General features: G+C 36.4%; 1 protein-coding gene across 4 annotated transcripts in view; it reads left to right on the top strand.

Annotated features, from left to right (window-relative positions):
- The window catches only part of GABRA3 (gamma-aminobutyric acid type A receptor subunit alpha3), a 401,128-nt gene that overhangs the window by 339,582 nt on the left and 36,538 nt on the right, over nt 1-25,008 (top strand). For 3 of the 4 annotated variants that reach the window (XM_073887882.1, XM_073887884.1, XM_073887885.1), the window contains one exon: nt 11,872-12,024. The exons of the other annotated variant lie outside the window; for it this stretch is intronic. In XM_073887882.1, coding sequence (XP_073743983.1) covers nt 11,872-12,024 — 153 coding nt within the window. The remainder of the gene's footprint in view (nt 1-11,871; nt 12,025-25,008) is intronic. 4 annotated transcript variants of the gene reach the window in all.

The raw sequence follows: 25,008 nt of genomic DNA, 5'->3' as shown, positions 1-25,008 counted from the left end.
GTATTAGCATGCCAATTTCCCTTCACTATTGACAATGCAAATGTTACGGGTTGAATTATGTCCCCTCAAAAGATATGTTGAAATCCTGACTCACAGTACATCAGTAAGTGACCTTATTTGAAAATAGGGTCATTGTAGATATAATTAGATTATATCTCAAATTAGTCTAGAAAACATGATACAACGTACATCAGCAAAGAGGTTATTTAATGTATTAAATTCATTCACACCATTTGGTACTATGCAGCTGTAAGAAGGAATGAGGAAGTTCTTGATGTATCATTCAAAGGGGATATCTGCAGGATATATTGTTGAGTGTAAAAAAGCAAAGCACAGAACACTGAACACTTAGGGATATATACTGGTATAGAGATAATATTTCTAGAAGGATACACAAGAGGCTGCTAATTGTTTTTGTTGCTTTTTTTAAAAAAGAGTAGTGTAGAAATTACAACTTTTAAAAAAAGTTTTCATTTATTTTGACAGAGAGAGAGAGAACATGATCAGGGGGAAGGGCCAATGGAGAGAATCTCAAGCAGGTTCTGCTCTGAGCACAAGGCCCACACGGGGCTCTATTCCACGACCCTGAGATCATGACCTGAGCTGAAACCAGGAGTCAGATGCTTAACTGACTGAGCCACTGAGGCACCCCAAGAGGCTGTTAATTGGAGGAGGAGAAACGAGATGAGTGGTTTGAGGGCATCTATGGGAGGGAGACGTTTTGCTGTACACCCTTTGATATCCTTTGATTTAGGAACCATATTAATATTATTACCTCACAAATATGTGTATTGTTTTCATGTGTTTATAAATTATGGACATTATTTTCTGAATTCTAAATATGCTCCTCCATGTGGGGTCCAGCATATTAATGGAATGCTGGACCAGAGAAAGACCCACAATCCATGGATGCTCCGTTTTATATGAGTGGCTTTCTCTCTGAATGCTCTCTCTCAGTCCTTAGTAAGAAGTACAGGCATACCTTGGAGATGCTGACAGTTCAGTTTCAGACCACCAAAATAAAGGAAATACTGCAATAAAATGAGTCAAGTCAAGTGAATTTTTGGTTTCCCAGTGCATATAAAAGTTATGTTTACACTATACTGTAGTTTATTAACTGTATGATAGCATTGTGTTCAAAAATTTATATACCTTAAATTTAAAAATATCTTATTCCCCAAAAGTCCTAACCATCACCTAAGCTTTCAGCAAGTCAAAATCAGTGATCACAGATTACTATAATAAATATAATAATAAGGAAAAAGTTTGAAATATTGCAAGATTTACTAAAATGTAACACAGAGACATGAAATGAGCAAATGCTTTTGGGAAAACTGGCACTATAGACTTGTTTGACATAGGATTGCCATAAACTCTCAATTTGTAAAAGACCCAGTACTGAGGTATTTACCCAAAGAAACAAAGAAAACAACATTAATTAGAAAAGACATATGCACCTCTATGTTCAATGCAGCATTATTTACAATAGTTAAGATATGGAAGCAAACTAAGTGTCCACAGATAGACAAATGGATAAAGAATATGTGCCATACACATGCACACACACATACATGGGATATTAGCCATAAAAAGAAAAAAAAAACAATGAAATCTTGCCATTTGAGGCAACATGGATAGTGCTAGAGGGTATTATGCTAAGTGAAATAAGTCAGACAGAGAAAGACAAATACTACATGATTTCACTTATATGTGGAATCTAAAAACAAAACAAAAGAAATGAACAAACAAAAAATAGAAAAAGACTCAAATACAGAGAACTGGTGGTTTCGGGGAGGGGATGGGCAAAATAGATGAAGGGGATTAGGAGGTACAAAATTCCAGTTATAAAATGAATACATCATGAGGATGAAAGGTAAAGCATAGGGAATATAGTTCATAATATTGTAATAACTTTGTAAAATGACAGGTGATAACTACACTTATCGTGGTGAGCACTGTGTAGTATATAGTATTGTCAAATCACTCTGTGGAATACCTGAAACTAATATAACATTATACGTTAACTATACATCAATAAAATAAATAAATAATCAAGTAAATAAAATGAGGTATGCCTGTAATTCTAAGCAGAAGGCTTTTCCTCTTTGCTCCAGATTCAAATATGTGTTAAATAAATGAATAAAAGTCCTCAAAATCTCTGTTTAGCTATTCACACCATTCCCTATTTCAGCACCAATTCCATTTTCTCTCATTTGGCAAATTATTGCATTAATTTTCTAAATGGAGGATTTGGGTGTATGATCTTATTTTTCCATTCCTAGAAATTTGACCATTTGTTAGAATAACATTTTTATTACTATCATTGTATATATTATCTTTTTAGACATGTAGCCTAGATAAATAAGCAGAAAATAAAGAAAGAGTGACACACAACACAAGTCAGAGAGATGGAGATGAAAAGAGTAAAGAAGGCAAGATAAAAGTTTAAGGAACAGAGAAAGAGAATTGAAAAACAAATAAACATTAATTCAAGAAAATATATCCACTCAGTATAATGAGTTAATTTGCCAAGCTATTTAAAAAATCTTCTTGTGTCTTTCACAACCTTTGATACTAGCTAAATTGTGAATGCGTTTTTCATTGTATTCTCAAATATTTCACATTTAACACAAATGGAACTTAATAGGCTGGAGTGCAAAGGCAGGGGAAAATTCCCCAAACCTCTTAAAGGGTCATCTTTCATAATAAAGCACAAAGAGAGGCCGCAAGGAGAGGGGGAATATGATGATCCACTTAATAAAATTATATTCAGTTATATAAAGCATTTGCTGAACTGTTCTGTATTTCTAATCCATAGAAATATGTGAATACATATGCATTATATGTTTTATATTGTACCCTTGAATATTTCACACACAACACAGATGGTACTTAATAAGCTTAATAATAAGCTGAGACACAGGGTGGAAATATAATGGGGAAGTTGGGAAAAAAAATCTTCCAATCTGATCAAAGCTTTGGCTCTTACTTTGGCAGAGAAGGGGATGTAAAGAGATACAAAATACCAGAGTTATATTTAAGAGAACCTAGTCAGTTAATTAACACAATGAATTCATTTGCTAAGCTTTCTAAACATTCACTTGTGATTTTCACCCACAGAAAGTATCTAGGCTATGAATACCTGTGAATGTGCAAAGGTGACTTTCCATTATCTCTTTGACTATTTCACATTAGACCCAGATCGTCTGCAATACAAGGGCAGAAATGGGAAAACTTCACAACCAAACAAAAGGCTTCAGTTCTCACTAAGGAGAATTCTTTTTGCCTCTTTGCTTCCCCTGGCATCCCAGCTTTATTGAGATATAATTGAAAAAATTGTATACATTTAAGGTGTACAGTGTGATAATATATGTATATGTTGTGAAATTATTACCATAATCTATCATATTATTATTATGGTGATGGGATCACTTAAGAATTTATTCTCTTAGCAAATTTCAAGTATACAATACAGTATTATTAACTATAGTCATCATCCTGTACATTAGATCCCCAGAATTTATTCATCTTATAGCTGGAAGTTTGTACCCTTTGATCAACATCTCTCCATTTCCCCTACCCCTCAGCCCCTGGAAACCACCATTCTCCTTTGTTTCTATAAATACAACTTTTTTAGATTCTACATGTAAATGATACCACACAGTTTTTGTCTTTGGCTTATTTCACTTAGCATAATGTCTTCTAGGTTCGTCTATGTTGTCAAAAACGACAGGATTTTTTCATTTTTTTACAGCTAAGATAATACTCCATTGTGCGTGGGTGTAACTATATATCACATTTAATTTATTCATTCATTCATTGATGGACAGTTAGGTTGTTTCCATGTATTGACTACTGTGAATAATGCTGCAATGAATATAGGGGTGCAGATATCTCTTCTAGGTACTGATTTTGTTTCTTTTGGACATATACCCAGAAGTGGGATGCTGGATCATATGGTATTTCTATTTTTAATTTTTTGAGGAACCTTCATACTAGTTTCCATAGTAGCTGTGCCAATTTATATCCCACCAATAGTGTACAAAGTTTCCCTTTACTCCACATCCTTTCCAACACTTGTTATCTCTTGTCTTTTTATGGTAACCATCCTATTAGGTGTGAGGTGATATCTCATTGTGATTTTGATTTGCATTTTCCTGATGATTAGTAATATTGAACATATTTTCATGTACCTGTTGGCCATTTGTATGTCTTCAGAAAAATTCCATTCAGGTCCTTGGCCCATTTTTAATTGGATTTTTGTTTTGTTTTGTTTTGGTTTTTTGCTATTGAGTTGTAGGAGTTCTTTATATATTTTGGAGTATAATCTGTATCAGACATATGGTTTGCAAACAATTTTTACCATTCTGCAGGTTGTCTTTTCATTTTATTAATTGTCTCCTTTGCTATAAACATGCTTTTTAGTTTGATGCAGTCCCATTTGTTTATTTTAGCTTTTGTTGCCTGTGCTTTTGGTATCAGGTCTTACATTAAATATTTAATTCATTTTGAGTTAATTTGCAAGATAGGGGTCAAATTTCATTTTTTTGCATGTGGATATCCAGTTTTCCCACCACCATTTGTTGAAAAAACTATTCTTTTCCCATTCTGTATTCTTAGCATCCTTGTCAAATATTAGTTGACATATATACATGTTTATTTCTGAGTACTTTATTATGTTCCATTGATCTATGTGTCTGTTTTTATGCCAATACCATAGTTTTGATTACTATAGCTTTGTGATATAATTTGAATTAGGAAGTGTGATGTCTCCATCTTTATGTTTATTAAAATTGCTTTGGCTATTCAGAGTCTTTTGTAGTTCAATATGCATTCTAGGTTGTTTTTCCTATTTCTGTGAAAAATGCTATTGGAATTTTGATGGTTATTGCATTGACTGTGTATCACTTTGGGTAATGTGGGCATTTTTTGCAATATCAATTCTTCTAACTTATGAACACAGAATATCTTTTATTTGTGTCTTCTTCAATTTCTTTCATCAATGACTTATGGTTTTCAGTATACAGATCTTTCATCTCCTTGGTTAAATTTATTCCTAAGTATTTTATTATTTTTGATACTATTATAAATGGAATTGTTTTCTTAATTTCTTTCTCAGGTACTTTGTTGTTAGTATATAGAAACACTACTGGGTCAGTCTGGGTGGCTTAGTCAGTTAAGCGTCTGCCTTTGGCTCAGGTCATGATCCTGGAGTCCTGGGATGGAGCCCCTCGTTGGGCTCCATGCTCAGCAGGGAGTCTGCTTCTCTCTTTCCCTCTGCCCTTCCCCCTGCTTGCGCTCTCTCTCTCTCTCTCTCTCTCTCATTTGCTCACTGTCTCTCAAATAAATAAATAAAATATTAAAAAATAAAAAATAAATTAAAAAAGGAAACACTACTAAATTTGTATGTTAATTTTGTATCCTGCAATTTTCCTGAATTTGTTGATTGGTTCTAACAGGGTTTTGTTTTGTTTTTTGGTGTAGTCTTTAGGATTTTATATATATAAAATTATACCATCTGCAAATAGAGATAATTTTACTTCTTCCCTTCCAATTCTGATGCCTTTTATTTCTTTTTCTTACCTGATTGCTCCAGCAAGGACTTTCAGTATTATGTTGAAAAGGAGTGGTGAGTGTGGACACTTATGTCTTCTTCCTGATCTTAGAGAAAAAGCTTTCAACCCACCACTGAGTACAATGTTAGTTGTGAGCTTGTCATATATGGACTTTTTTACCTTGAGGTATATTTCTTCTATTCCCAATTTGTTAAGAGTTCTTGTCATGAATGAATGTTTAATTTTGTTAAATGCTTTTTCTGCATCTATTGAAATGATCATTTGTTTTTTTTCTTTCATTCTATTAATGTGATATATCACATTTTTTGAATTGCGAATGTTTAACCATTCTTGCATCCCAGGATAAATCCCACTTGATCATGGTGTTTGATTCTTTTAAAGTGCTGTTGAATTTGGCTTGTCAGTATTTGTTGAGAATTTCTGTGTCTGTATTCTTCAGGGATATTGGCCTGTACAGTTGACCTTTGAACAACACAAGTTTGAACTACATGATTCTACTTAAATGTGGATTCCAATATATTGGAAAAATGTTTGGAAATTTGTAACAATTTAAGGAAACTCACAGATAAACCACATAGCCTAGAAATATAAAAAAAATTAGGATAAGTTTGATATGTCATGAACGCAAAAAATATATGTAGATATTAGTCTATCTTATTATTCACTACCATAAAATATACACAAATCTATTATAAAAAGTTAAAATTTATCAAAAGTTATGCACATATACACAGATGGTCCATGGCACCATTCACGGCTGAGAAAAATGTAAACAAATGTCAAGATGCAGTGTTAAATCATAACTGCATAAAATGAACCACAGTATATATTGTACTACATTAAGAATTTTATAGCCACCTCCTGTTGCTATTGCAGTGAGATCAAGTGTTGTGAGTATCCACTTAAAACACTATGTGATGCTAATCATCTCCTTGTGAGCAGTTCATCCCTCCAGTAAATTGTGTATTACGGTAAAAAGTGATCTCTCATGGTTCTTGCATATTTTTCATCATGTTAAGTGCAATACCATGAAACTTGAATAACACCATGGAAACAATACAAAGTACCATAGTGATTCTGGAGTGCTCCCAAGAAGCAGAGAAAAGTCATGATATTACAAGAAAAAGTTTAATTGCTTGATATGTACTATAGATTGAGGTCTACAGCCGAAGTTTCCCACCATTTCAAGGTAAATAAATCCAGCATAAGGACGATTATAAAAAAAAGAAAAGGAAATTCATGAAGTTATCACTGCAACCACATCTGTAGGTACGAGAACCTTGTACTTTTTGTGAAATTACCTTTTTCTCATTGAAAATGCAGCTTTTATGCAGGTGCAGGATTGCTATAAGAAAGGCATATCTATAGACTCTAATATGATTCAAGAAAAAGTGAAGTCATTCTATAACAATTTAAAGTAAAAGGAAGGTCTAAAGTTGGGGAACCTAATGCCAGAAAAGGATGATTTGATAATTTTAAAAAGAGTTTTGGCTTTAAAAATGTCAAAATAACAGGAGAAACAGCTTTTGCCAACCAAGAGGCAGCTGAGTTCCCAGACACCATTAAAAAATCACTAAGGAAAAAAGATATTTGTCCAAGCAGGTTTCTAATGCAGATGAAAGTGCCCTATGCTGGGAAAAAAATGCCACAAAAGACATTTATTAGTAAGGAAGAGAAGAGAACACCGGGACTTAAGGAAGGGAAGGACACACTAACTCTACTGTTTTGTGTAAATGTAGTCAGGTTAATGATCAGGACTGCTCTTATCTATAAAGCTACTAACCCTCCAACCTTGAAGGGAAAAGATAAACACCAGCTGCCAGTATTTTTGTTGTACAACAAGAAGACCTGGACAATGCAAACACTTTTTCTGGATTGGTTCCATCAGTGCTTTGTCCCTGAAGTCAGGAAGTACCTTGTCAGAAAGGGACTGCCTTTTAAAGTTCTTTTGATATTGGGCAATGCACCTGGCCACCTAGAAACCCATAAGTTCAACACCAAAAGTATTGAAGTGGTCTACTTGTCCCCAAACACAACACCTCTAATTCAGCTTCTGCATTAGGAGGGCACAAGGACCTTTAAGTCTCATTATACATGGCACTCTATGTAAAAGATCATCAACCCTATGCAGGAGAACCCCAATATAGAGAACAACATGAAAATCTGGAAGGATTATAACACTGAAGATGCCATGAAAGCCATCAAGTCTGAAACAATGAATTCCTGCTGGAGAAAACTATGTCCAGATGTTGTGCATGACATCACATGATTTATGATAGAACTAAAGAAATAATGAAAGAGATTGTGATATGGCAAAAAAAAAAGTGGGAATTGAAAGATTTCAAGATATTGATCTTGGAGAAATTCAAGAGCTAATAGACATCACATCTGAGGAATTAACAGAAGACAACTTGATGGAGATACGAGTGCTTCTGAAGCAGTGCCAGAAAGTGAGGAAGAAGATGTAGAAGTAGTGCCAGAAAACAAATTGACATTAGACAACATATAAAAAGGATTCCAATTATTCAAGACTGCTTTTGACATTTTTTATGACATGGACCCTTCTATGATATGGGCACTGAAATTAAAACAAGTGGTGGAAGAAGGGTTGGTATCATATAGAAACATTTTTGGAAAAATGAGAAAAACAAATCAGACAGACATTACAATGTATTTCTGTAAAGTTACGTTGAGTGTGCCTGCCTCTCCTACCTCCCCTTCCATCTCCTCCACTACTTCCATCTCTGCCACCCCTGAGACAGCAAGACTAATTCCTCCTTCTCCTCCTCCACCTACTAAACCAGAAGACAAGGAGGATGAAGACCTTTACAATGTTTCAACAATTCCACTTAATGAATAGTAAATAATCATCATGGCATACAGTTAATAAACTTATTATCTGTTGTGTTTTTTTGTCCTCATGTGAATATCTTTTGTTTTTTTTCTAATAACTGTACAGCAAGAATTGTATGAGACATTTTTGTGTCATCATCATCACATAAATATTCATTATGAAGAACATCATGTGTAAGACTTGTATGGAAGTGGATAGCTGATCCTTACATAGGCATAAAGTGAGTGGTATTTAATATAAAATTAATAATGTGTTAGTTTTCTGTTTTATAACTTTGCTTTCAAAGAATTACATTACCATATAGTAATTCTCTCTTCTAATTGGAGACAATGCATATCAGCCTATCATCACAGGCAAGTGTTTTTTTTTAAGTAACAATGTTTCCAATACCATATTATGAATATGACTGTAATACTGTATGCCATAAAAATTTTATGACAATTCATTCATGAGTATATGGGTTAAGCCACCATGAAGCAATTATATTGATTATACTAGGCTACCATAAAGCAATCATATTGCTGCTTCTTTGATATCAATGTATGAATTGTTATACTTGTAAATAAATATTCCTTTTTCACATATTTTCATTTTTGATGTGTAGTGTCAGTAACATGTATAGCATTTATAGTGTTTTGCATTATGTAAGACAATATTGATGTAGGCTCTAACAGATGGTTTGTCTTATAAATAGATGAGGTAAACTTACACTATCAATAAATACAGTACTATAAATGTATTTTCTCCTCCTTATGATTTTCTTAACAACATTTTATTTTCCTAACTTTATTGTAAGAATACAGTATATGATACTTATAACGTACAAAATATGTGTTAATCTACTGTTATTGGTAAGGCTTCTGGTCAACAGTAGGTTATTAGTAGTTAAATTTTGGGGGAGTCAGAAGTTATAGGCAGATTTTCCATTGTGTGGGGTTTTGGTGTCACTAACCCCAGCATTGTTTAAGAGTCAATTGTAATTTTCTTTAATTCTAAGTCTTTATTTGATTTTGTGTCAGGGCAATGCTAGCCTTCTAAAATGAGTTTGGAAGCATTTTCTCCTTTTCAGTTTTTTGGAAGAGTTTAAGGAGGACTGCCATTTATTCTTCTTTAAATGTTTGGTTACCCATGAAGCCATTTTATCCTAGGCTTTTCTTTATTGGGAGGTGTTAATTACTGATTATATCTCCTTGCGCTGTATTGATCCATTTAGATTTTCTATTCATGATTCAGTGGTCTATGCTCCACTGTTCAGCAGGGCCACAGGGAGCCTCTGTTGTATGGGAGACGAGCTACTTACAGCAGTTGGGTGCCACACTGTTTTGAAACACAGGTTAACCCCAGCATGCTCTACAGCTTGGGGGCAAGGTTCCTCAGGTATTACAATGGGCCTGTTTCAACTCATGGAAGTCACCATTTTGGTGGTTGGAGTGCCACGACCCCCCATCTCCCTCTCAGCAGTGCAACCAGAGGTTTTGACCCATGGAGTTCTCCATTTTGGTAGTTGGAGGTCACCATGACCCCCAGGCAAGACAGCCAGGGTGTTTTAGATCTGTGGAAGTCACCATTTTGGTGGGTGAGGGCACCAGGACACCAAGGGGTATGATCCTTTTGTCTAGACTACCATCACTGGGTAAGGTCTCTGCTGGAGTTGTGCTGTTGGTCCAAACTCTGCTGTTGGGCAGTACCTCTGCCTGTACTTATCTGTTAGCCAGAGCTACAGGCTGCTTTGAGAGGTTGGGTTTCCTGTACAGGTAGGGACAGACTGCTGGCTAAACTCTGATCAGGCGAGTTTGCTAGCAGGGACCTGGTATCACTGCCAAGATCCAAGCACAGGTGGCTGGAAGTTTCACCACTCCCCCTTCTTTGTTCCTAGTTGACCCCAAATGGTCTAGCCCTATTGATTCTCCCAGTATTCCCCATGAGGCAAGGCAGAAGTAGGCCTCTGGAGGAATGCTCTGGAATGCTGGGGGAAACTGTGTATCTGCCTTAGGCTTTCCTTTTCCCACTAGAGAAACCATAGACCCAGAGGAACCCTCTAGGTGCCACATTGGGCTGGCCTGAGGGAGGGAAGTAGGTGGTGCAGTGAAGCCACTTCTCTTACCTTTCTAATGTGGCTTTTCTTGGATTTTGTGCTCAAAGAAGGTGTTTTGGTTTTAATCCCTTGTTCTGGGATTTTCACAAAAGTATTATTGTCTGTAGATAGTTGCTAATCCATATATTTGTGATGGGATACCAGAGCCAGGGATGTCCTATTTCACCATCTGCTCATCTTAGGCATGCTCTTTGCTTCTTTAGAAATGAGATAGGAAGAAAGAAATTGAAAGAGAGAAGGCTAGAAAAGAAGACTGAAAAAAATATTCAGTTATTTAAAACAAATGCTTGATTTGATAAGTTTTTGAAAAGTCCACTTGCTTTGTCTTTCAGATCTATAAAATATAACTAACTTATGAATATTTATTATATATTTTATATATTAAATATTCCACATGATCATATATCTCCCTGTGTGTATTTGTCTTCTTTTTATACAAACATCAGTCATAGGGGATTAAGGACCATCCTACTCCAGTATGACCTCATCTTAACTAATTATACTTGCAACAACCTTTTTTCTAAAGAAGGTTACATTCTGAAGTACTCAGGGTTAGGACTTCACCATATCTTTCTGGGAGACACAATTCAACCTATAACAAGTAGGAAGTCTAGGCAGAAGATTTTTTTTTAATTTTTTTATTAAAAAATTAGAGAGAGAGAGGGAGAGAGGAAGGGCAGAGACAAAACTCTCAAAGTTGTTTGGCATATAGTAAGAGTTCAATAAGTGTTCACTCTTGTTTTGGAGTGGGGTGATATAGGCCAGCCCACATTCTGCTATATGAACTTTTGGTTCTAACTCTAAGTCCATTCAAACAGCAGAGCATTGTGGTTAAAAAGCATAAACTGTGGAACTAACCCATATGGTCTTGAATTCAGACTCCACTGCTTAGTAGCTGGATACCCTTATATAATTGCTCAATTTCTCTTTGCCTCAGTTTACTGCACCATAAAATGAGGATAACAATAGTGTCTACTTTATAACATTGTTATAAACATTAAGTATTTTAAGATGTTAAATGTTAAAGTGCTAGAAGAGTACCAGTCACATAGCAAATGCTGTAGAAGGACTGTTATTTATTATTATTTAAGACACTGATTTATTTGAATGAATCTGTGTCAGAATTGCTCTGAGCAAGCTGTGTTGGTACAGTGTTGGCATATATTTTTGCATAAAAATGCACTACTTCATGATTATTAAAGAGATCTGGTTATGTGAACTTGGAAGGTGCTGGAATGTGTTGTTTTGAGTATAAGGTTAAAGAACTTGGTGAACTGAATTGGGGTCCACCTTGATTTAACAATGTTTACTCAGCTATATATTGCCTAATTTTACTCTCTCTCCAGGAGAATATGTCGTCATGACAACCCACTTCCATCTCAAGCGAAAAATTGGCTATTTTGTGATCCAGACCTACTTGCCATGTATTATGACTGTCATTCTGTCACAAGTGTCTTTCTGGCTCAACAGAGAGTCTGTCCCTGCCCGTACGGTCTTTGGTGAGTGTTGTTTTATGGAGAATGGGCAGATGAAGGCACTGGCAAAGTTTTATGATGGACTGTCAGAGTAGGGTTAAGGAAAGTGGATGGAAGCAATGCCTGGGCCCAGCATTAGTAACTGAGTCATCAGATCCTGGTGTTTCAAGTAACTGAATTCTTAAAAAAAAAAAAAGTGGGAATAGAAGAGTGGTGGAATAGTAAGGTTACTAAAATGCTTCCTCTCTCAGTCAGGTTTGCTTCAGGAACTGGGGAGGGACTGAGCCTTCGGTGAAAAAGAGGAAATTAGTGGGCAGAGCTGGAGAAGGTGACAAGTGGGAAACTAAGTTGACAACAGAGAAGTGGATTGGGGGCTTTTTATGATCCATTTTTTTTGTATAAGCATCTGGCATTGCTATTTCTCCTCTAGCTTTTTTGAAAATACAAATTATCAGTAAAGGCTACACAAAGTTTGAAGGATTTTTCAATAGTGCCTACAATCGGGGAAATTTTCTTTAATAGAAAGTCACTGGTGTCTAAAAAGAGATTTGTACATCATTAACATTTTTTCCTGGGAGACTTAAAACATATAGAACATTTTCTGCCTGTTTCCCCCACTGTAAAAATTTTTAGGAGAAAAATACTCTTTTTAGTCTACTAAACTGCCTCCATGGCAGTGGTGTCTGTGAGGCATACACATGAATATGCTGAGTACCCACACAGAAGGCCAATATTTCCTACCAATATCCTGAAGCTATACTGTGTAGTTAAATAGTAAATGATTTTTTTTTAAGAAGCAGCAGCATTTTAGGTCAGATAGAAGAGACCACAGCATAGAGAACAAGAGTAACCTGTAAAGAGGGAAAAAAGAAAAGAAGAAAAAAAACCCACAAAAACTAGAAGGGTGTGATATCATGGAAGTCAAGAAGAGAATGTTTCAAGAAGTAGGGAATAATCATTTGGTGTAAATTCTGTGTTTTTAGGTAAGATGCAGATAGAAATTGTTGAGTATGGTGATATGCTTGGTTGTTAGTGATCTTGAACAGTTCTAGTGAAGTAGAGGGAACAGAATCTATGTATGAGTCAACAATTTTTAGAAATATAACAAACTACATACTCTGAAAAGTCTTCTACAAACTCCTAGAAAAGCTAGATAAAACATAGAAAACATTCTTTTTAAATATCTGAGCTGATAAATTAAAGGAAATACTCAGGGGCCCAAATGGAAGAGGGAACTAAAAATTAGAGTGTTAATCACATGAACTGATACTGTTATAGGTGGAAAATGGACTACTAGTTTTGGTAAATAAGATTTTGAGTTTTAAGGTTACATAAGAAAGGCTTTGAGCCTGAGTGAAGTTTAGGATTAGAAAGAACTAGGGCTGTGGTAGACTAAATAATGGCCCCCAAATATATCCATGTCCTAATCTCTGGAACCCGTGAATGTTACCCTATATGGCAAAACGGACATTGCAGATGTGCACTAAATTAAGGATCTTGAGATGGAGAGATTATCCTGGATTATCTGGTTGGGCCCTAAATATAATCACGAGTGTCTTTATAAGAGGGAGGCAGAAAGATATTTGACTACAGAGCAAAAGGCAGTCTGATGAAGGAAGCTGGAGAGATTTGAAGATGTTATACTGTTGGCTTTGAAAGAAGAGGAAGGGGCCCATAAAACTGCCAGACTTCTGGCCTTCAAAAAGTGTAAGAAAAGATATTTCTGTTGTTTTAAGTCACTAAATTTGTGGTAATTTTTTACATAAACCATAGGAAATGAATACAAGGATTCATCCCATAAATCCAATACCATTGAAGGGTTATGCCCTAGAAAGAGCACTAAAAAACTACAGTAATCAGTGCAGGGAGACAATAAGGAATAATGTCTGTTTTGGCCTGGGTTCTGTGTAAAATATAGGATTTGTTAAGAATTTATTTTTTAATTTAAACTTGGTCTCACTTGAGTTTAGAGTTCATAGTTATACTTACTGCATTGATATAAGAACCTTCAACATAAAACGTTAATTTAAAAAGTGATTGCAGAATATTTATAAAAGAACAAAGAGCCAAGAATAGGCAATATCCTCCTAAATAAGAACAAAGTGGGGGTGCCTGGGTGGCTCAGTTGGGTAAGGGTCTGACTCTTGATTTTGGCTCAGGGTCGTGAGATCGAGCCCTGTGTTGGGCTCCACACTCAATAGGGAGTCTGCTGGAGATTCTCTCCCTCTCCCCACCTTGTGTGTGCTCTCTTGCTCTAAAATAAATAAATAAGTCTTTTTAAAAAAAACGAAGTGAAGAGACTTGCCCCACAAGATGTCAAAAATAATTAAAAAGCTATAGAAATTAAGAGTGTGTGTTATAGGCATAAGGGAAAGAAAAACACTACAGAGAAATAAAAATAGACCCACATATATGAAAACTTGATTTATGACAGAGATGGCATCGCAGAGAATTAATTTGAGATTGATCATAGGCTTAAATATAGAAGCTAAAAATGTCATGCTCTTAGAACTAAATATAGGACAATGTCTTTGTAACCTTTGGAAGGTGGAAATTTCTTAGTATACAAAAAATTAAGTGAAGAATAAAAAAATAAACTTGACTAATCAAAATTAAAAATTACCACTCATCGAAGAATAACATTAAGAGAATTAAAAAGCAAGCCATAGACTGGAAGAATATATTTTATATATATACAGATCAACAAGGCATCTGTTTGAAAAATATAAAGAGATCCTTAAATTCAATGATAAAAATACAAAGAATCTAACTTTAAAAATTGGAAAAATACATGAATAGACATTTACTGAGAATATATGTAAATGCCCCATAAGAACATGAAAAGATATTTAGCATCATTTTATATCAGGAAAATACAAATTAAAACTACATGGAGATATCACTTTATAAACACTAGAATGGCTAAAATGAAAAAGACTGACAATTCCAAATATTTGTGAGGTTGAGGAGAAATTGGAATTCCCATACACTACTGGTGAGGATTTAAAATGGTACAACCACTTAGGAAAAACGGTTCGGCTATTTCTTAGAAAATTAATACATTTATCCAAAAAATCTAGGTATTTCACTTCATACCCAAGTGAAATGAAAATATATATAAAAGGCTTATACATATATAAAAGACTTATACAAGAATGGTCATAATAACTTTATTCATAAAATCCCAAATTGGAAAATATCCAGATGTATATCAACAAGTGAATGGGTGTTTATATTGTGGCATGTTCAATCAGATATTCATACAGTGCATTGACAACTCTGAGTCACATAACAATATAAGTGAATCTCAAAAATAATGTCAAACTAAGAAGCCAGACCCAAAATAGTACATAATATATGATTTCATTTATATGGAATTCTAAGACAGGCAAAACTAAGTTACAGTGTTAGAAACCAAAGCAGTGCTTTCCTCTGGGGTGATGGATTGACTGAAAATGGGTACAAGGGCACTTGGGCACTTGTTGGTTTGGTAGAATATTCTATATCTTCATTGAGGTAGTAGTTATACAACTGTGTACATTTGCCCAAGCAATTTGAAATGTACAACCAAACTATTTTTATTGTATATAATTTATAACCTAATTAAAAAATACTGACCTACTAAAACTCCAGATATTGCTATGATGAACATGTTTAAGTAGGTGAAACTAACATGATAATTCTATCATATAGACAGTGTATTTGTGTAGAGAAAAAGAGCACATGAGAGAGCAAGCACACTGGAAATTCTAAAACTTGAATATATAGATAAAGACTCAGTGGTTTAGATACAATTGAAGGGAAAACCCATGAACTGAAAGAAAATAGTTAGAATGAGGCCCAGAAAGACAAAAATGTATAAAACGCAGAAGAGAAACAATATATGATTTATTGAAAAGGTCTAACACAGAAGTAATTCGAATCCTAGAAGAAAACTGAGAGAATGCTATAGAAGCAATTTTTGAAGAGACAGTGGCTGATTCCTGTCCAAGCCTGATAAAGGACAAAAAGGCACAATTACAAAAAGCTCTATGAACCCAATTTGGATAAATTAAAAGACAAGATAGAGATACATTACAGTGAAATTTTTGGAAAGAAACAAATAAAAAACAAAGAGAAAAATCTTTAAATTATCCTAGAAAAAAATGTATTGTCTTTAAAGTAATAATAAATAGACTACTCTGATGTCAACAGAAACAGTAAAGACCCTTTCAGACAAAAAAAAAAAAAAAAACACTAAAATTCATTTTCATCAAACCCTCACTAAAGGGAGTTCTTCAAGCAAAAGGAAAATTATCCCAGAAGGAAGGATTAAGATGCATTTTAAAAGTGAAAATAATAAATATATGGGGCATGTTAAATGACTATTGAATGTATAAAATAATAACAGTAGCTTATTGGGCATACAATATATTTAGAGTAAAAGACTAGACCATAATGTAGTGTATATAAGTTGAGATGGAGATAAAATGTTTTAAGGACTTTCATTTTCAGGGAAATGTGTAAAGGTACCAAATAATATTTAATTTTCATAAGTCAAAGGTTCATGCTGACTGAAACTCATACATCTAATGGGAATGTTAAATGGTATAGAAAACTGGCAGTCTCCTATAGTTAAACATATGCTTATAATATAATCATGTAGTTCCATCCCTAGGTTTACTAAGAAAAATGAAAATATATGCTCATACAAAGACTTACATGTAAATCTTCCCAGCAGCTTTATTCATAATAGTTGAACGTTGGAAACAGTCCAGATGTCCATTAATAGGTGAATGGATAAAAAAAATTATATCAATGCAGTGCAATGCTACTCTGAAATTAACACAAATAAACTAGAGATAGATGCAACAACATGAATGAGCCTAAAGAATACTATGCTGAGTGAGGAAAGCCAAACGCTAATGAGTACATACTATATAATATGTATGAAACTCTAGGGGGAGAAAGATCTAACCATACTGAAAGAAACCAGAGGAGTGGTTACCTGGGACCAAGGAGGGGATGTAATGGTCACAAAGGAATCTTTGGGTTGATGGAAGTATTCTATAGACAATACCTATTAGAAAGGGTGAAGAGGGGTATTACCAGATGGTAGAAATCTCACAGAAGCACAAATTACCATAAGACTATGGTAGTCTAATGGTCGGAGGAATACTAGAGATCAAGGAAAATATGTACCTCTATCTCTTGAGTTCTTGATTCTAAATGATCAACCATGTTTTGAGAACAGAAACTAGTACACTCAGTATGAGTGTCAGGTTTTAGTTAAGATCGAAAGATGTTCATTTGAAGAAGAGGTTGAGAATATATGTGAATCTGCTGGTCATAGAGCAGCAGAGTTGGAGAGTTTGGGAGAAAGGGGTTGTAAGAAGAAATGGGTGACTGGGTCATATTCAGTAATGTACTTTTTGGAACAGGATTAAGCCTGACTGACAGTGAATTAACAAAAAGCTTTCCCTTTGTGGTGGCACCTTAGTTCACCAGGTACATGAAGTATGATTAATTCTAATTGTCTCCTAGGGAAAATGAGTGCTCATTTTGAAGGCTGTGGTCTGAAATGTTTTGATTTTTGTATCCCTAGGACCTAACTCTGTATGGCACAGAATAGACAGTTGTGTTGGAGAAAAGAATAAGAACTAATATAATGATAACAATATAGGTACTCTAAGAAAAGTACATTCTTCACTTTGATGGGAACACATGTATTGCAGTGTTACACGGGTTGCAGGCTGGGCAGAGAAGTTTCACTCATCACACATGTACTAGAGACTTACTCTATGCCAGGTATTATATTCTGGGTTGAGAGGATAGAGACAGATTACTCATGATCCCTATTCTCAAGCAGCTCCTGCTTTGGCAGTACAGACAGACATGTGTTATCAAAGAAGTGTCCTTAGAATTTTAGAAGTGCTCAAAGGAAGTGAGTTTGGGGCAGTCACAAAATACTTTCTTAAAAAAGTCTTGAAAAAAAGTACAAAGTACTGGGTGGTAGGACTGCATCTCTTAAAATGCCAAACCTCATTGTCAATTCATAAAGTGTATATTCTTGATTGAGGGTCCTACCAGATGACTGGCTAAGAGCTATTCACAAGATGACTGTTCTTTCTTTTCTTTTTTTTTTTATTAAGAGCATCTTTATTTTTTTTTTGAATTTTATTATGTTGTGTTAGTCACCATACATCATTAGTTTTTGATGTGATCCACGATCCATTGTTTTCGAATTACACCCAGTGCTCCATGCAATATGAGCCCTCCTTAATACCCATCACCGGGCTAACCAATCCCCCCGCCAAAACCCTGTTTGTTTCTCGGAGTCCATATTCTCTCAAGGTTCTTCTCTCCCTCCAATTCCCACCCCCATTTTTCCCTTCCTTCTCCTGATGTCCTCCATGCTAACCTTATGTTCCACAAATAAGTGAAACCATATGATAATTGACATTCTCTGCTTGATTTATTTCACTTAGCATAATCTCCTCCAGTCCCATCCATGTTGATGTAAAAGTTGGGTATTCATCCTTTCTGATGGCTGAGTAATATTCCATTGTATATATGGACCACATCTTTATCCATTCATCTGTTGAAGGGCATCTCGGCTCTTTCTGCAGTTTGGCTACTGCGGACATTGCTGTTATGAACATTGGGGTGCATATGGCCCGTCTTTGGGGTAAATACCCAGGAGTGCAATTGCTGGGTCATAGGGTAGCTCTATTTTTAATTTTTTGAGGAACCTCCACACTGTTTTCCAAAGTGGCTGTACCCACTTGCATTCCCACCAACAGTGTAAGAGGGTTCCCCTTTCTCCACAACCTCTCCAACATTTGTTGTTTCTTTCCCTGTCCATTTTTGCCACTCTAACTGGTGTAAAGTGGTATCTCAATGTGGTTTTGATTTGAATTTCCCTAATGGCGAATGATGATCATTTTTTCATATGTCTGTTAGTCATTTGTTTGTCTTCTTCAGAGAAGTGTCTTTTCATATCTTCTGCCCATTTTTTGCTTGATTATTGTTTTATGGGTGTTGAGATTGAGAAGTTCTTTATAGATCTTGGATACCAGCCCTTTACCTGTAGTGTCATTTGCAAATATCTTCTCCCATTCTGTGGGTTGCCTCTTTGTTTCGTTGACTCTTTCCTTTGCTGTGCAGAAGCTTTTTATCTTGGTGAAGTCCCAAAAGTTCATTTTTGCTTTTGTTTCACTAGCTTTTGGAGCTGTAACTTGAAAGAAGTTGCTGTGAGCGATGTCAAAGAGATTACTGCCTATGTTCTCCTCTAGGATTTTGATGGATTCCTGTCTCACATTGAGGTCTTTCATCCACTTTGAGTTTATCTTTGTGAATGGTGTTAGAGAATGGTCGAGTTTCATTCTTCTGCATGTGGCTGTCCAATTTTCCCAGCACCATTTATTGAAGAGACTGTCTTTTTTCCATTGCATGTTTTTTCCTGCTTTATCAGAGATTATTTGACCATAGAAATGAGGGTCCATATCTGGGTTCTCTATTCTGTTCCATTGGTCTATATGTCTGTTGTTGTGTCAGTACCATGCTGTCTTGGTGATCACAGCTTTGTAATATAGCCTGAAATCAGGCAACATGATGCCCCCAGCTTTGTTTTTCTTTTTCAACATTTCCTTGGCAATTCGGGGTCTTTTCTGATTCCATACAAATATTAGGATTGTTTGTTCCAGCACTTTGAAAAATGTCATTGGAATTTTGATCGGGATGGCATTGAAGGTATAGATTGCTCTGGGTAGCATAGACATTTTAACAGTCTTTATTCTTCTGATCCATGAGCACGGAATATTTTTTCCATCTTTTTGTGTCTTCAATTTCTTTCATGAGTGTTCTGTAGCTCCTAGAGTATATGGATCCTTTACCTCTTTGGTTAGGTTTATTCTGAGGTATCTTATTGTTTTTGGTGCTCTTGTAAATGGAATCATTTGTCTAATTTCTCTTTCTACAGTTGCGTTGTTAGTATATAAGAAAGCAACTGATTTCTGTGAATTGATTTTGTAAACTGCCACATTATTGAATTGCTGTATGAGTTCTAGTAATTTGAGGGTGGAGTTTTTTGGGGTTTCCATATAAAGTATCATGTCATCTGCGAAAAGCAAGAGTTTGACTTCTTCTTTGCCAATTTGAATACCTTTTATTTCTTTATGTTCTGATTGCTGTTGCTAGGACTTCTAGTACTATGTTGAACAATAGTGGCAAGAGTGGGCATCCTTGACGTGTTCCTGATCTTAAGGGAAAGGCTCTCAACTTTCCCCATTGAGAATGATATTTGCTGTGGGATTTTCATAGATGGATTATATGAACTTGAGGAATGTTCCCTCTATCCCTATACTCTGAAGAGTTTTAATCAGGAAAGGACGTTGTATTTTGTCATATGTTTTTTCTGCATCAATTGAGAGGACCATATGGTTCTTCTCCCTCCTCTTATTAATGTGTCCTGTCACATTGATTGATTTGCGAATGTTGAACCACCCTTGCATTCCGGGGATAAATCCCACTTGGTCGTGGTGGATGATCTTTTTAATGTATTGTTGGATCCTGTTAGCTAAGATTTTGTTGAGGATTTTGAAATCCATATTCATCAGGGATATTGGTCTGAAATTCTCCTTTTTGATGGGGTCTTTGCCTGGTTTGGAGATTAAGGTAATGCTGGTCTCATAGAATGAATCTATAAGTTTTCCTTCTGTTTCTATTTTTTGAAACAGCTTCAGGAGAATATGTATTATTTCTTCTTTGAATGTTTGGTAGAATTCCCCAGGGAATCCATCAGGCCCTGGACTCTTGTTTTTTGTGAGGTTTTTGATCACTGCTTCAATCTCATTACTGGTTATTGGCCTATTCAGGTTGTCAATTTCTTCCTGTTTGTCTTGGCAGCTTATGGGTTTCCAGGAAGGCCTCCATTTCATCCAGATTGCTCAGTTTATTGGCGTATAGTTGTTGATAATAATTTCTAATAATTGTTCCTATTTCCTTGATCTTAGTTGTGATCTCTCCCCTTTCATTCATAATTTTATCAATTTGGGCCCTTTCTCTTTTCTTTTGGATGAGTCTGGCCAGTGGTTTATCGATCTTAATAATTGTTTCAAAGAACCAACTTCTAGTTTCATTGATCTGATCTACTGTGTTTCTGGTTTCTAATTCATTAATTTCTGCTCTAATTTTAATTATTTCTCTTCTAATGCATGGCTTAGGCATCGTTTGTTGCTTTTACTCTAGTTCTTTTGGGTGTAGAGTTAGTTGATGAATTCAGGATTTTTCTATTTTTTTGAATGAGGTTTGGATGGCTATGTATTTCCCCCTTAGGACCGCCTTTGCAGTATCCCATAGGTTTTGGACCACTGTGTTTTCATTCTCATTAATTTCTATGAATTGTTTAAGTTCTTCTTTGATTTCCTGGTTGACCCAAACATTCTTGAGCAGAGTGGTCTTTGGCTTCCAAGTGTTTGAATTTCTGCCAATTTTTTCTTGTGATTGAGTTCCAGTTTTAAAGCACTGTGGTCTGAGAATATGCAGGGAATAATCCCATTCTTTTGGTATCGGTTGAGACCTGATTTGTGACCCAGGAAGTGGTCTATTCTGGAGAAAGTTCCATGTGCGCTCAAGAAGAATGAGTATTCTGTTGTTTTAGGGTGGAATGTTCTGCAAATATCTATGAGGTCCATCTGGTCCAATGTATCATTCAAAGCTCTTCTTTCCTTGTTGATTTTCTGCTTAGATGATCTCTCCATTGCTGAGAATGCAGTATTGAGGTCTCCTCCAATTAACGTATTATTATCAATATGACTCTTTATTTTGGTTAACAGTTGGCTTATGTAGATGGCTGCTCCCATGTTGGGGGCATAGATATTTACAATTGTTAGATCGTCTTATTGGATAGACCCTTTAAGAATGATATAATGTCCTTCTGTGTCTCTAATTACAGACTGTAGATTAAAATCTAATTTGTCTGATATAAGAATTGCTACCCCAGCTTTCTTTTGAGGTCCGCTGGCATGGAAGATGGATCTCTATCCCTTCACTTTCAGTCTGGATGTATCTTTCGGTTCAAAATGAGTCTCTTGTAGGCAGCATATGGATGGGTCCTGTCTTTTTTTCCAATCTGCAACCCTGTGCCATTTTATGGGAGCATTTAGGCCATTCACATTGAGAGTGATTATTGAAAGATATGAATTAATTGTCATCATGTTGCCTGTGAAAACATTGTTTTTATAGATTGTCCCTATAAATTTCTGTTGTATATCACTCTTGGGGTCTTTCTCCTTTTATAGAACCCCTTAATATTTCTTGCAGGGCCAGCTTAGTGGTCACATATTCTTTCAGTTTCTGCCAGTCATGGAAGCTCTGCATCTCTCCATCCATTCTAAATGACAGCCTTGCCAGATAAAGTATTCTTGGCTGCAAGTTCTTCTCATTTAGTACCCTGAATATGTCTTGCCAGGCCTTTCTGGCTTGCCAGGTCTCTGGGGATAGGTCTGACATTATTCTGATGTTCCTCCTTCTGTACATAAGGAATCTCTTCCCCCTAACTGCCCTTAAGATGGTTTCCTTGCTTCTAAGATTTGCAAGTTTTACTATTACATGCCGGGGTGTTGGCCTATTTTCCTTGATCTTGGGAGGGGTCCTCTCTGCCTCTAGGAAGCGAATGTTTGTTTCTTTCCCCAGATTAGGGAATTTCTCAGCTATGATTTGCTCAAATACATCTTCCAGTCCTCTCTTTCTCTCCACTCCCTCCAGGATTCCAATTATTCTGGCGTTGGAATGCTTCATGGTGTCACTTATTTCTCTGATTCTATTTTCATGGATTCTGAGTTGTTTTTCCCTGGCCTCCTCTTTTCCCTTTTTATCTATTGTATTGTCTTCCAGGTCGCTTATTCGTTCTTCTGCCTCACTTACCCTAGCCGTTAGATTATCTAGATTGGATTGGATCTCATTGAAAGCATTTTTAAGTTCTGCCAATTCAGCTTTCATTTCTGCCCTTAGAGACTCTATGTTGCCATTAATTGATTTCTCCCTTCTAGCCATTGTCTTCACAATTGCTAGCCTGAATTCCATCTCCAACATCTTGGTTATATCTGCATCCATTTGTAAATCTGCAGCATAAGTCATAATCTCTGAGTCTTTTCTATTTTGGGGGTTCCTCCTCCTAGTCATTCTGTTGATGAGTGGTTGAGGGACTGTATAGAGTCCAAATTATTGACCAGAACCCAAGCAAGATGCACCTGTTTTCTTGAGACCTTTGGGTTGCTGGCCTCTTGTTTTCCCAGACTGTCTTCTGGGGGAGGGGCCTGCTGTGCTGTTACTCAGGCAACCCTGTTTGGGCGGAGTTGCCCTGCCCCCCTGTGGTGGGGGATGGGCTCAGCGGGAATCAGTTTTGGGGGCTTTTGTTCTCTGGTGGCTTTCCCTGGTGGCTTTCCACATCTCTTCTGCGAGTCAGAGCAGAACAGACCATTTCCAACCCTCTGCCTCAGAGCAGAGAGACCGGAGTCTAGTCTTCATTAAGCTCTCCAGGCCACACTGTCTCCATTTCTGTCTGTGCTGCTATAAACTGCAGCGGCCTGTGTTGTGCGCCCCTCTGCAGCGCCCCCAGTCCTGTCTCCAGGTCGGGGCACGTCTCTGCCCCTTGTGCTTCTAAAACCGCCAGCTGCTCCCAGTTCGCACTCGCAACCCCGCTGCTCCGGGTTTCTGCCCTGGGGGCTGCCCTAAAGTCCTTTTCCAGCCACTACTGGTCTGCGAGTCTGTACCCTGTCCCCAGCGCGCAAGGCTGTCACTCACCGGCGGTGTAGGATTCCCATGGACAGGCTCCCTCTCGCTGCCGTTTATCCTCCGATATCTGCCCGCGGAATCAGGTCTCCCCACTTCAGACCTCAAAACCAACCACCTGCGATATTGTTTGTAGAGATCCAGATCTTCTTACATCTCAGGCTGGTTTCGTGGGTGCTCAGAGTGGTCTGGTAGATATCCAGCTCAATTCCGGGGACCAGTTGAAATAGGTTCCCCTACTCCTCTACCATCTTTCCTTCTCCCCAAGATGAATGTTCTAATTAAGCTCTAGAAGGTAGAATTCTAAAAAAATTCTACTGAGTTATGATATAAAAACACTTATGTTGCTGTAGAGTTCTCTCCATTCATCCACTGGCACACTGTTATGACTGTGACAGGATAGACAGTTGCATTTGTTAATAACCATAAATGAGGTAGCTTGTTTCTCCCATGAATCACTCCTGAGAGGATTACTGAGCCTTGGGTTCAGTCCCAAAACTTCCCAGGCTACAAATTCAGATAGTTTGTTAATAGGTACTTGCTAAGTGGCTGATTCCTTACAGGGCTTAAAATTTGATTTGCTAATCAGCTTTGATAACTCTATAGTTTCTACAAAAGTGCTTCCTTAGGATCTTTCTGTTGAAATTCTACTGACTTTTCAAGTCTGAATTTTCATTTACATAGCAAATGTATAAGTAAGGTATATGAGGGACCAAGATATTAAAGAAACCCAAGAGGCTACAGCACACACAGCTAACTCTCTGGGTAGAGTTAAGAGGCCCTTTCTCCTTTTCTTTTTTCAATATTTGTATTTAAATTGAATTTAATTAACATATACTGTATTATTAGTTTCAGAGGTAGATTTCACTGATTCTTCGGTTGCATACAACACCCAGTGCTCATTAATTCAAGTACCCTTTTTTTTTTTTTTACATTTTTAAAAATGTTATTATGTTATGTTAACCACCATACATTACATCATTAGTTTTTGATGTAGGGTTCCATGATTCATTGTTCACATATAACACCCAGTGCTCCATTCAGTACGTGCCCTCTTTAATACCCATCACCAGGCTAACCCATCCTCCCACCCCCCTCCCCTCTAGAACCCTCAGTTTGTTTCTCAGAGTCCATAGTCTCCCATGGTTCATCTCCTCCTCCGATTTCCCCCCTTCATTTTTTACTCTGTACGATCTCCTTTTTCTTTTTTTAACATATAATGTATTATTTGTTTCA

Source organism: Callorhinus ursinus, unplaced genomic scaffold (genome assembly GCF_003265705.2).
Source record: "Callorhinus ursinus isolate GAN/ISIS: 27379988/994484 unplaced genomic scaffold, GSC_fseal_2.0 scaffold84, whole genome shotgun sequence".
Classification (NCBI taxonomy): domain Eukaryota; kingdom Metazoa; phylum Chordata; class Mammalia; order Carnivora; family Otariidae; genus Callorhinus; species Callorhinus ursinus.
This window is presented reverse-complemented; position numbering and strand designations above follow the sequence as displayed.